This window comes from Dermochelys coriacea, chromosome 13 (genome assembly GCF_009764565.3).
Source record: "Dermochelys coriacea isolate rDerCor1 chromosome 13, rDerCor1.pri.v4, whole genome shotgun sequence".
Classification (NCBI taxonomy): Eukaryota; Metazoa; Chordata; order Testudines; family Dermochelyidae; genus Dermochelys; species Dermochelys coriacea.
In genome coordinates, this window is record NC_050080.1 from 8442047 (window position 1) to 8455500 (window position 13454).

Genomic DNA, 13454 nt, shown 5'->3' on the forward strand with positions numbered 1-13454 from the left:
TGGGCTGCATTCCAAATTTATAGCAAACCTCCCACCTCCTGAGTTAGGGGGATTTCTGATTTTTGCTGTGAATCAATTGAGCCCTGCCAGGGGTCTGGTCGTGAGGCTTGGATCGAGCATGGCATGGGAGCTGTGGACTCGAGTTCTAATCCTGACTCTCCTGTGTTCTCGAGCAACTCACTTCATTGCTCTGCTCTTTCTCTCCATCTGTAAAATGGAGACCGCACCACATACCTATTAGGGTGTAAGGAAACCTGATTCTATGATGGGTTGTACATTGCAATACCACTGACACCTGTGCAAAGTGAGAGTGGAAAAGCTACCACTTATGGGAGTAAGGGGAGTATACTGACTGGTAGCATTTTAGCCCCACCTGGCACAAGTGTGACTATTTGCATAGGGTGCAGGGCAGTGGAGTGTCGGGCCTAGAATGTGCTCAATGAGCCAAATTCCATCCTGGTGCATGGGTGTGAGTCCAGTGGATTCAAGTCAATGTGGCCCTGCCCTTGTACAATGACTTACACCAGTGCAAAGTGCGTGTATAATGCTACCACATCAGACTGGTAACCCACTTCCGCACCAGTGTGTCTGCAGAAGATTAGACAGGGAAAATGTAACTCCATGGTGCTAGGCTGAAACTATCCTATGTGACTGGTCAACCCATAGGCTCTGGCTTCTAGACTGATACTACCTCTCAGACCAAGTTGCAGTCGGTGGATTTGCTCCAGCAGCAGCGTCTTCAGCATAAAAAGGGAGGAAGCAGCCAGCACAGTGTTCTCCATGAGGAATTCTCAATTTTGCAGCTGTTTGATCTGAAATAGCTTGAATTGGCAGCTTTAGGATACACCTAGGGCCCATTTCTTTTATGCTCCAGCCTTCTCCTTGGGCTGGGCTGCTCCTACGGCTCCTCCTTCTGACACCTCAGCCTGCACCCTAGATCCTCTCACTAGAGACCCTCCCTTATCTCCTAGTGAGGTAAGGAGTCACCTGCCACAGCAAATGAACAGGACCCACTTCACTCCTTTCCACAGCGAGATGAACACTTGTGTACATGTTTCAGGCTTACCGTGCCAATCTGATAAGGGATAGATATTGCTTGATTTTTGTCTTTATTCGGCTGTTTTCTGGCTTGAGGCTGGTAGGTGCAGTTGTTGGTTCACTCCATTTATGTGATTATATTGTTTATTTACAATGAAAGGCCCCTTGGGATAGGCATGTTTTTATGTATCTAAATAAATAAATAGGACACTCACTACTGCCCTCCTTCTAAGCTGCATTGAAATAAACAATGTTTCTGAGCAGTGTATTTTTTTTTTCCCGGAGTCATGTTTAAAAGTGACCCGTTGTTTATGCTGATGCCTTTGGCGCACACTTGCTTGGCTGCAGTCAGAGACTGACATGGCCAGTGTTTGCCAAACAAAGACCATTTAATTTTGAGCTCAGCATAAGGCCTCCTGTATGTCAAGTTATGCACATACTTCAGCGTCTGCAAGATCAGGGCATCCACCTCCCCTCTAGCTGGTGACTTCATATAATTAATTATTATTAATTAAGCACCCATACGACACTCATTGCAACCTCACTCTTCCGTGTGACAGCTACAAATCTAACCTATACACTCCACTGGAAGTAGCAGCCTGTATGGAGGCTATTCAGTGTTTTACACCTCCCTGTGTTCTCCCAAGGGTCAGCTGATTGAATGACTGCACATCAAACACCCCTGCCAAATGTAGCCTGGGAAACTAAGCTTCCTACGGACTTGGAATGACTTAATGCTGTCCAGGCTTGCCCAGCCCAACTACGATGGCACCGATCTGTCTCAGCTCAGTCAGGTGCTGCAGATCCAGTTTTCAGACTATTTTTGCCGGAAATGTACATACACTGCGCTAATCAGTAGAAGAACGACTCTTATGGAGAGAAGCTGCTGTGAAAAACAGAAGCCTGTGTATGAAATCCACCATTCTCTTGAATTAATATATGATGCCGTTGCTGGGAAATGCTTTACCTTGTTTTAGGGCTGGGGTCAGCTATTATAGAAAAGAAATGGGATCAGTTTTATGGCATAGGTAAATTAAAATACGGTATTCAGATCTGTGCTGCCAACCTTGTGGTTTTAGGCACACCACTCTCGTGCTCTTAAGTGGTTTTCTTTTAAAGCCTCGGCTCCTAAAGTCATTTGGTTATGGATAATCTCAATTTTCATTTAAGAAAGAGGGGGGAAAAAAAGCTTCTAGCCCTCTGGGTGTCGAGGAAAGCTTGAAAATGGGATCCCTATAGGTTCATTAACCAGAAAGGTTATTTGAAGCTTTGCAGAGTGGTCCCAACTCTATTCCCAGGTAATCCCAGACTCGGCATTCGTTAAGTACCTCACTTTTCAGCTCCCAGGAGGGCTCCTGCCCACTACTGACAAGGCTAATGCCTGTGCTCTTTCCCATCTCTTATCTGGCTTTCCCTCTTTCAGGCACTGGAGAGAAGCTTCTCACTTCAGAGCTCCCTGAGTACCAGGTGTTGTGCACTAATTAATTTTAAATTACAGAGCATGCATCTCCTGAATTGTTTGCAAAGGCATTACATCCCATTGTCCTTTCTCCCTGCTTGTGGTGCTTAAAAGACCATATTGTTAAGAGCACGTGAAGGCATTCTTAATTTCTGCAGGAAGCAATAAAGGCTTCTTATTAAATATTAATTGCGGAAACAAAGTGCCTTGGGCTCGTGGGCTGGGAAGAGCCTAGTATGGGGTGCTGGGACCATCGTTCATATCGCACCCTCTTCCCACTAATTTTAGACAAAAGGCCTTGTTTCATTTGAGTGAAACAGTCCTTGTTAAACTGTGGATGTCTTTCCTCCCTGATCTGAGTGCTCTGTTTCTCTTGGGGAAGTGGCCATATCCCATTGTGCTCAAGAGGGAAAAGGAGCCATTGACTGCAGGGGGATGATGGATTATACACGGTTTTGCCCCTGAACATAGCAGTAGCCTTGTATTTTTATGGAAGGGATTTTTGTCCCTATGGCATGTTGAATGAGCACTAATCAAAACTCTAGCAGTAAAAAGACTCCTCTGCTCATGCTGAGCCATGGAAACGGTGACAGTGATATTCAGTATCGATAGGATCCCTAGCACTCTCCTGGAAATAGAGGAAAAGAGATTTGACTCTATTTCAGTCTGGCTAGATTCCTCCATAATTAACCTACCTACTGTAGAAAGATAAGAACTAGCTCACCTTCTCAGGAATGTTGTTCTGGTTTCCAGCTGGGAGGGATATGAGGTACATTAAAGGGTTTTGTGTGTATGGGCAGAAGGCAGGGCGAGCTACAGTGGACTTTGTAACCACCTTTAAAGAGCGTTTTGTCGTTGCTTTGAAAAGTTTGCTCATAAAAATCATTTAACTGGGGATAATTTCTTTTACCTAAAAGCGAGCTACATATTCCACATCCTGTAACTGGTGTGAACTGATCCCTGCCTTCCAGAAGCCCCCCCCCCCCTTTTTTCTGTCATAAGATTTGGACACCCCTATAAATTTGAGAGGGAGCATGTGTTCTGGGTAAGAGAAAGAAACCGTAGTAAGTCAGAGCATGTGCGCACGTGTGTGTTTACACGATAGGGTCCCGGCCTTTCAAATACATACATGAGTAGTCCCTAATGGAACCATTCGCATGCACAAAGTTATTTGTGTGCAAGTGTTTGGTTGCGGGAACAGAGCCTAAATGTTTTCTTTTAAAAAGGACAAAAGCAAAAAATGACGAGGATGAAAATGAGTTTTCACTAACCTGGAAAAACACACAATCTAGCCCTTCAGAAATATTTTCCTATGTCAATGGAAACCATCTATGCATATCTATCAGCAACATCTCCAGAAAATATTTTGAAAAAGGTCTGCGTCCTCTGGGGCAAAGACTAAACGAGGCTGCCTCTTGATGGTCAAATGACTGCAGGAAGTCAAGCAGATTGGTAAGGAGACTGCTGCGACAGATATGTAAACTGATCAATGAGAAGAAAGGATAAAAGGCCCAGGTACAAAGAGTGGGAGGAAGGGGGCACATTACTGAGCTAGAGAAAGTCAAATATAAAAAGAGAGGCAAATACGCTATGGCTTCACAGTACCTCTGCACCTGACCAATATATTTGTCTATGAGAAAGAGCCCAAGATCAGGCCAGTTTGGTTATGAATTGTCTTTATTTACTATTTCTGTTGGAAGGTATATGTGCTGCAGCCTTTTTCCAGTGTTTTGGGGCCTGAAGAACCCCTCTTTGTCTGGGGAGCAGCCCCTTATAAGGCTGTAACTGCAGGCTGCTGCTTCTCCTCCTCCCCCCCCTCCCCCCAGTGGGTATGTAGTTTGTGGACTCTCCAACCATGGCGTGGACCTCTTCCTGCTGCGAGTGTCCGAGCTTGGTCTGTGTGGCCCTGTGCCCTATTATGGCTCTTCAGGGGGCCTTCTGCAGCCCCCATGGTGTTGCTGTGAGTGTAGAACAGGGTGGCTGAACTCCACTTTCTGTGGGCCTTTAAACAGGAGATGGGCTGTTTTAAATAAGGAGGGGACAAAAGCCTCAGTCTTTTTTTTTTTTTTTTTTTTTTTTTTAAACACCCTTTAAATGGCTCATGCTCTGTTGTGGCTCTTCAGAGGCTCTGGTCTGTAACAGTGTACGTCTGTGCATACCCCAAGAAGATCTAGCAACAGCAAGGCAGAAACCAGCCTGTTTATCCTGTGGGATGCTATTCTGTTAGTTCATGGTAACAAATTCAGGTGCTGCGGAAAAACATACACAGCTACTACATAATCACAAGCAGTCAGGGAGCTGTGATTAGAACTCTAATCTAGCTTCAGAACCACAGCTCCTCTGGCAGTGAGTTCTAGTAGTAGATCTCTTGTCCTGTTTGTGAGCCAGCCATTAAAGTAGGTCTCTCTCTCAGTTCCTCCCGTTTTGTGAGATGGTTTATGTGTAATAAGTGCAACTGAATAGATCTTTTGCTAATGCAAGTGCAGTGTGGGTGAGTATTCAAGTCATTAATAAAACCAAATGTCACAAAAGAATTTCATTGTGTTTCTAGTTCCAGTTCATTGTGGCATTTTCCCATTCATCTTCAATGGCTGGGAAACTGAAGTCATGTTTAAGGGCTTGTCTACACATGGAAATGTAATCTGCAATAAGGCATTGGGTGAATTTAAAGGCGATTAACTCAATGTGTACTAGATTAAGCTAATTCAGAATAAAATGCTCTTATTCTAGAATACGAGCATCTGCACACTGCGTTCATCAGGAATAGCTATTACAAAATAACTCTCCCTGTAGAGGCGAGGGGAATAAAAAGCAGTACAGGCTTCTTATTAACGATTGCTATTTCTAAACACTCCAGTGCCTCTCCCTCATTTGAGGGACAAACAGGAGGTTGCTAATTCAGACCCAAGAATTTATGGTTCCAAAGTGGGTGGATTTGCTGCTGATTCATGGTGTACTGGTTTCACTCATCAAAACCTCAGGGCTGTCAGGTGGAGGAGTATTAGTTGGAATTAATTTCAGAGGGGTTCTAATCATGGACTAGGCTGCTTGGCTCCTCCTCGTCAGTATCTCATCCTCTATAGGATGTTTTGAACTTGTTCCATCTTTTCATGTATTTGAAGGGCCTGTAAAAGATTGTGATGCAGAGCTGATAACTGCAACCTCAGTCAAAGATAAAAATGTTACTATTTGGAAAGAAAATTGGTTGCTAATTAAAGCGCACCAGTGTCTGTCATGATTTCCTGGTCAAAGATTTCACAGAACTTCCCTTCCACCTACCAAACCTACATAATGCTGCTCTTAATAATAACTTCATTGCTCTTAAAATTTGTGCCATCCATAAAGAACAAGCCCATCGGTGACAAATATAGCAGGCACAACAGAGCATGAAAATGACCCACAGAAGTGTACTACAGCTAGCCCAAGTGAGGTAGATCTACAGTAGAAATCTAAGGCTACCCTGAGTCAGTTGGTTCCATCATCACCTTATCCCATTTTCAATTTAGAGTTTCCTTGGGTGCAGTCTCTTCTTGAGTTCCCAGTTCCTATGGGTTGAGCATCTTCCACCTCGTTCACATCTTTCCTTAAAAACCAGCTGTTCGTTTAGCTGTCCGTTGCTGATAGACTATGACTTATCTTTTGTATCCTGAAGGCTACTCCTTTGGTCATATTGATTCTGTCCAATTTAGCAGGTAGTTTCTTTAGATCAGGGACTAGTCTGAGGTGTGTTCTGCTAAGGACTGTGCACATGTCTGATGTGATCTAAATAACAATCTAACATTGTCCGGCATACTTGAATGGTCTGTGTCTGATAGACTTACCTGCTGCTGCAGCTGTTTAGTGCTGCATACAGACCCTTGCATTCTGTCTTGTTAGTAAATTAGCTGCTCCGTCCAATAAGAGCCCCTCATCCATGCTACACATGATACTCGGGCTTCATCCTACACTCTGCCAGTAAACCTCCCATCCTCACCACTACTATCCTGGTCTGGGCACCTCACTGAGCAAAGACATCCATATCATGTCAAAATATATAGTGACTCTGTGTCATGGACAAGTTGGTGGCCCCCTCCTAGTCCAAAAATGTAATTCTTGCCTATGAACCCAAGCCAGATGTCTAGTGTGATATTTTTTTTTTTTTTTCCAGACTTTACCCCTTAGACTTCCTTCATCCTCTGGTGCTCCTTAAGGATTGTCCCAGTATTTTGGGGGTTAATCTTTAGCCAAGCTGTGATGAGACCAACTTCCTGAGCAGTGAGGCTTTGAATAGGTGCATAATGTGACTGCGTTTCAGTATTACTCATTTTGTTCTTTTCTCCCTTGCTCCACCCCATGAGCAGAGCTGAGTGTAGAATTATTTTTCTGGTGTGGAGCTGAAATGAAAAATTGGGGTGGAGGGGGGGTGGTTCGTTTCAAACCAAAGCAGATTTTTTTTTTTTTCCTCGCTGAACTGAAAAACAAAAAACATCCTTTTTGGATTGAAAAGCATGCAAGACATTTCATTTTGAAAGGGTTGAAATGAACACCTACAATTATTTTGGAAGATCTTTTTTAAAAGCTAAACTATTTGCCCCAAAGTTGCCAATAATTTGTGTCCTGAAAAATGCACTTTTTTAAACAAATTTAATATTTTCTGAAAAAATTCACCCAGCTCTTCCCACAACAGTACCAATCGCCTAAGGGAGAGGATTGTGTGTATCAGTGTTTGCTATTGCTTGGACCATTGCTCTGCTGCTGACCTCATTCTGGTGTTCCAGGTCACCAAAGCTTCTACTCCAGGGTTGAATCTTGCCCCCCGACTCCATAAAACATGTGCCAGATGCAATGAGATCTGTGTGTGTGGGGTGGTTTTTTTTTTTTTTTTTTTTTTTTTTTTTTAAAAGAGATGAGCATATGCACTAAACTTGGCACGGCAACCCCTTTCTCTATGGAGGAAAAAAATTGGCCAGGACTCTGGGAGTATAGAGGTTTTTATTCATCTGAATGATAATATGAGCTAAATAAAGCTTCTGGAAAAACACTACTGAGTTTCTCTTTCTATAGTAGTTGGGCAGAAATGTATTGGGACTAAATATGGAATTAAAAGGATTTTCTTGCCAGCTCTCTCTCTCCATTTTTAGAGCTACTGCACTATCTTTATAACTTTTTCAACATACGTACTTGATACAGTCATTTTGCCTTTCTTTTTCCTGGCATCCTGTCGTGTTCAGAAAAATAGGAGGGCTGAAATCCACCAGATTTAACAAGATGTTCCACCATTGCACTGAGCTGCATGTCAGTTTAGTGTCTGGGTTTGCCAAGGTCACAGAATCCTGTAAATTTTCTGTAACGTGAACAAGAATGGCTCCTGCAAGAGAGAGAGCTCTGATAATGAAAATGTTTAGAGATACTCAGATGCAAATAGAAAAGGAGTACTTGTGGCACCTTAGAGACTAACAAATTTATTTGAGCATAAGCTTTCGTGAGCTACAGCTCACTTCCACCAAATGCATCTGATGAGGTGAGCTGTAGCTCACAAAAGCTTGTGCTCAAATAAATTTGTTAGTCTGTATTCGCAAAAAGAAAAGGAGTACTTGTGGCACCTTAGAGACTAACACGGCTGCTACTCTGAAACCTGTCAGATGCAAATGTGCTATAGAAATTCAGTTAGCTTAATAAATGCTGATTAAGCCTCATAACACCTGGGGTTGGTGAGAATTGGATATACAGCATTGGGACCACTACATCCTGCCACTAAAGTGCAGCCACTTCTGGGGGGGAAAGCAGCAGTTTAATAGTGCACAACAATGCTACGCAATTGTTTAACTTGAGCAGTGGAAGAATGCTGTGTTATTTTGAAAGTGCAGGGGGAACTTAGAGGTGGAATGTCAATACATGAACTGGGATTTTTATAGGACACCATGGCTCATACTAAAAGGGGATCTTAGTGTTAAGACCTTAATCTTAAGTTTCATATTTTTGTTTTTTTTTTTGTTTTTGTTTTAAATGGCAGGGGAGGCATAAGACATTATATGGTAAAATTTCCCCTCGCCATAACAGCAGGTCCAGGCTCTGCTATACTCACATAGGAAGGCAGTGGGATTCTTGCTGGCATCTGAAAAAATTTGCCAGCAGTGTGGGCACAATTGTCCCAAATCTGTTTCTATAGAAGAGAGAAATCGAGTGGTGGGTTTGTGCATCATGCATGCAAAACTGTTCAGATGGCTTTTGATTGACTGAGACTAGTAAACATTTTCCCCCACAAATGTAAGGGGTTGCTCTCAGAGATCACGGGCCTCCTGACTTACTTACTTGTGACGGCTCCCATGTTTCTGGAAAAATACAGCTTGCAACCAGGAGTGTTCTTTCATTTTCTGCTGTCATTTTCACTTTAAACAAGGCGTGGGGTTGAGGGAGAGGGTGTTCTGAGTCAAGCTGTGAAGAGAGAGAGAGAGATTTGATTGCAGTGTAATCAACACCATCCAGGAGTGTGGAGCTTCGCAGCTGTATAACACTGAAGCAGGGAACAAGGATGACTTGTGAGTCAAGGATGGGTCTCTTGTGCCTGTAATTGCAAATGTTACTTTCCCAGTGTGAAAGTGGAGAGCAGTGAATTAGCTTCAATGGGGTGCTGGCAGGGGTCTGCTGCCTGTCACAGTGGAACTTGCTACCTCTGGGGATGGGAAGATAAATACCAAAGATACCAACATTGTCTGTTTTTAAAGTTTTGCTTCGGCCCATTCTCCTTGAATGGAAGGACAGAAACGCGTACCTTGGTCTCAGAAAGACTATGCCTGGATAATAAAAACAGCTGGCCCTTCGATAGCACCTTTCCTGGAAGGATCTCAAAGCAATTTGCAAACGATCTGGGGGTCTATACTCCAGCGCATGGAGGCATATGCAAGGTAGCTTTGATTGCTAGCTCACTTCCAATAGCACCATGGCTTCAGCAGAACAGGCTTGCTGCTCCCAGGCTCCTGCTTGCAATACGAAGTCTCCTTAGAGTGAAACGTCACAGCATCCCTGTGAGATAGATATTCTCTGTTTTTACAAAGGGGAAAACCGAGGCAGGGAAAGATTAAGGGAAGCTAAGCCTACGTTTTCAAAAGTGGCCAGTGTTTTTGGGTGTCCCACAGAAGATACAGTGGATATCTCAGGATTTCTAGGCCCGGTCTTTCAGACCGACACCCTTCTGAACCTGTGTGCTTTAAGCTAAAGCACATTACTGAGCTACTGCTCTGAGATCAGTGCCCGTCATGCTGATTGTTTCCTCGGGCTGCGCTGTGTCTGCCTGTATCCACCCATTGTCCCTCGTTGTTAATGTGATGTATCATTTATAGTATGTAGCACCTCGGAGCCCTGGTCATGGCCCAGGACCCCATTGTACTAGGGGCCATGCAGACATGGAACAAAAAGACAGTCCCTGCCCTAAACACTGACAGTCTGTCAGACAACGGGTGGCTACAGGCGGACTTAAGTCTTATCCTTACATTCTTGTAAGCTCTTTGAGGCAGGGACTCTTAGTACTCTGTGTGTGCAGCACCTATCGCAATGGGGCTCACAGATGCTACTATCAGATAAATAATAACAGACTAATCCATGTCCTACCTACCTCACTGGGGGTATATTATCCCCATTGGGTATATGGGGAAGTACATGGGTGCATTAGGAAGTTAAGGCTGTTATTTTTCACAGGTCGTGAGTATTTGCACCTCTCATTGACCTCGGATCTGTGGGTGCTCGCTAGCTCTGAAAATGAGACCTGAGTGACTTGCCAAAGCTATGGCAATTCAGCATGAGATCTGGGCTTAGACCTGGGGAGTTCCTAGTTCCCAGCCTCTGGGCCAGGCTGCTACGTCACGCCTGTCTCACTTGCAGGAGGATACTGATTAAAGAGAACTTGGCCCGTCTGTCTCTCTGAATTGCGAGTTGCACAGCTGCTTTCCTAGTACTGCCATCCAACATGCTTCTGGATACCTTGGAACTCTACAGCCAATCTGGTCAAGCCAAAAGCCATGCCGCATTCCAGTGGGAACATTAATTTATCCCCCGAAGAATAAAGCTGGAGACGGATTTATAACAGAGGGGAATGCATAACTTCATTGGCTGGTACTCAGCCATGTTTCCCATGCAAAGAAGCAGATGTAAACCTGTGAGAACTGATCCTGGAGGGAAAGCAGCTGACTGAAAGCCTGGCCTTTGGGGCTTCACTAATAAATAACAGCTTGGTTAAAAGAGTTAGTGGTCAGAAATTGCTGTCCCTCGGTGCGATCTTAGCCTCACATACCCTGGAAATGCATGAACCACAGAGAGGCACTTGGGCCTGTATCTAAGTGAGGTTTTTGCTTTAGCCATGTGAAAAGTGTGTTTCATCTTTCAGCTTTGGTGCTGTTTTCCCAGAGGTAACGTGCACCTGCGCTGGGTGGCCATTTATAAATCTTACCCATACCAGCAGGCCGTCTAGAAGGAGGTCTAGGCAAGGGACGGAATGGCAAACCTTGTATATAGGAATGCAGGGCTCTTCTGAGGAGTCATCTGAAATTCAGGTGCTACCAGCCTGCATTAAGATTGCTGCGGTGGGTGAGGAGCAGCCATTCTCTGAGTCAGCGGAGGGGCTGGGGGGTCTTGACTGGAGCCCTAGAAAGAGGCAGGTTCAGGTGGAAGTTTGTTTTTGTGTTGTTCTTTCCAAGCTCTCAATAAAGCCCAACCCCCAGGGAGGGGGCAAGCTAGGATGCTAACTCTGGCTTTGTGTGCGCAGTTGGGGGCAGGCTAGGGACTTGGCCAGCCCCAAGACACATTGCTGGGGAAGCTGGCACTGCCACAGCCCATGCTTCAATCTCCAGGGCTGTCTGTCAAGACCTGCAATACATTCCCGCTGTCATAAGGATGGTCGCACCAGATTCCACCAAACCCTGGTCTCTCCCGAGGCAGTGGGTTTTATGAACAATTGGGAGACTTGGTTGCCTCTTCCCTGGCTCTGGTCTTTTTCTTTTCTCCCTTAAGAAACTACCTGTGGCAGGCTACAGCTGTTTCCAAAGCATGTGATTCTTGGTACCTAGTGGCTGCTGTATGGCTTGGGTGTGTGACTGACGCTGGGACTTACCAGTGCACAGAAAATCGCAACACGCTGGCTACCACTTTGGGCCCCTTGCTGGCAGTCTCAGTAGAAGGACTAAATGGATATGGAGTCTTCATTCTTCTCTCAGTCCTAGAGATGATTCCTCCTAGTCAAGTCGACACAGATTGGCATTGGCAGGTCAGCTGCCCATATTGTGCCAGCTCTGTGCCTGGAGGGACCCCAGAGCTGCAAATCAGCACCTCTTGCAAGCGTGAGATGCCCTTTGTGGTGTGTTTTGATGCTAAGAATTTTGCCTGACGAGAGAGCTTCGTTTGCCTGTAAATATCACCATTTGACAGGATGATAGATTGGGGATTCTTGGAGGGAGCTGGTGCCAGCTGGGGAGGGGAATTTCTGCTTGAGCTTTTGTTTCTTTCTAGCACTGACATTTTAGCTGTCCAAAGAGTATATTTATTTCATTCTTGGCAAGGACGCAGGTGCATAAATTGGTGTCCGGACTAATTGGGAGTAGCCGAATAGGCAATAGGCAAGCCGAAACCAGAAAGGTCTTCTCTGCCTGCTCTCCTGAACTTGGTGCATGTGGAAGAGAAGCTGTTCTGGGCTTCGCTTGTACCCAGCTGTCTCTCTCTGGTTGGGTGGATGTAAGACTGACCGGCACGGAACAGTATGAGTCTCAAGCTAAATGTCAGCACAGTGCTACCTTAGCTATGATTCAGCTCCTTTCATTCCATGCCCCAGAGGCCTTTGCTCCATTTGTCCTCCGTTCACATTGAGTTGGGTGGGAGTTGGGTGTGATTTAAGGACTGAGGGAAGATAAGCACTTGGGTCAATCCTCTAAATCTCTTTAGAGGATCTTTTGGTATCACAGGGTAGACTTGAGGAGCAACAGAAGGAAGAGAGATGTTATTTTTTTTGGAGGCCCTTTCTCACAGGGAAGGGAGTAGATTATTATGATCTCCTTTCATACTGAACATTATCAGGACCCCCCCTCCCCCAGTAAATTCCAACTGATTTATCAGACTGGGGAACATAAGCTTTGTTGGAGCCTGTCCCTGTGGTGTTTTTTTATTATTTTTTTATGTTTTTTATTTATGAGGGTAATTACTGATTTAAGCCCCTGAGCTTTCCATCTTTGAGTTATTGCCATTGTGAACTGCAGGAGAAACCCAATGAGAGCGCTGAGCATTCAACCAGTCTTGTAAAAGGTGGTGATTTGCAGCCCTGGAGAAGAAAGTACTCATAGCACTGAGCTGATACAGTGTGGGTGGCTATCCTGCCTATGTCAGTGTGTAATGCAGAAACTGCCTTGGAGTGGTTATTTTGGCAAGCAGATCTTTGAATTTTGATGGTGTGAATTTGGACTTTCTGAACTGTGTGCAGGATAATGCCCTGCTGCATTCAGTCCCGTTCCAGCTGGGAAGATGCTGTCCTTGAACGCTCCCCAATGATAAATATAACGAGAATCTGACCCATCCAATCTTGAGAATGTCTTGCCCTAGCCATGGCTCTGTCCAGCATCCACATTGCATAGTGATCCACTTGGGAGCAGAGAGTTTTGCTCCACTCTTTATTTCCAAGGTGGGAAGGGATCAGGTGCCACCATGGGTCACACCAGTCCTCTCTTATTTTAGTGCTGCCTTGAGCACTAACCACATGTTTGTCTCTTTCAGCTGTTCCACGTGGCATACGTCCTGATCAAATTTGCCAATTCCCCTCGTCCGGACCTCTGGGTGCTGGAGCGATCTACTGATTTCGGACTTACCTATGAGCCGTGGCAGTACTTTGCCTGTAAGTATGGCAATAGCAGCCACTGGAGGAGTTGGGTCTTAATTCATGCTGGCTTTGCTGTATGGGGCAATGAAGGACCAGAAGGAATGTTTTTTGCATTGTTGAGTTGCT

The 13454-nt window shown here is 44.9% G+C and overlaps 1 protein-coding gene across 2 annotated transcripts in view; it reads left to right on the forward strand.

The window, feature by feature from the left end:
- Window positions 1–13454, forward strand: part of LAMA5 (laminin subunit alpha 5) — a 166182-nt gene that overhangs the window by 54137 nt on the left and 98591 nt on the right. For both annotated transcript variants that reach the window (XM_038369253.2, XM_043496168.1), the window contains exon 3: window positions 13226–13343. In XM_038369253.2, the coding sequence (XP_038225181.1) occupies window positions 13226–13343 (118 nt within the window). The remainder of the gene's footprint in view (window positions 1–13225; window positions 13344–13454) is intronic.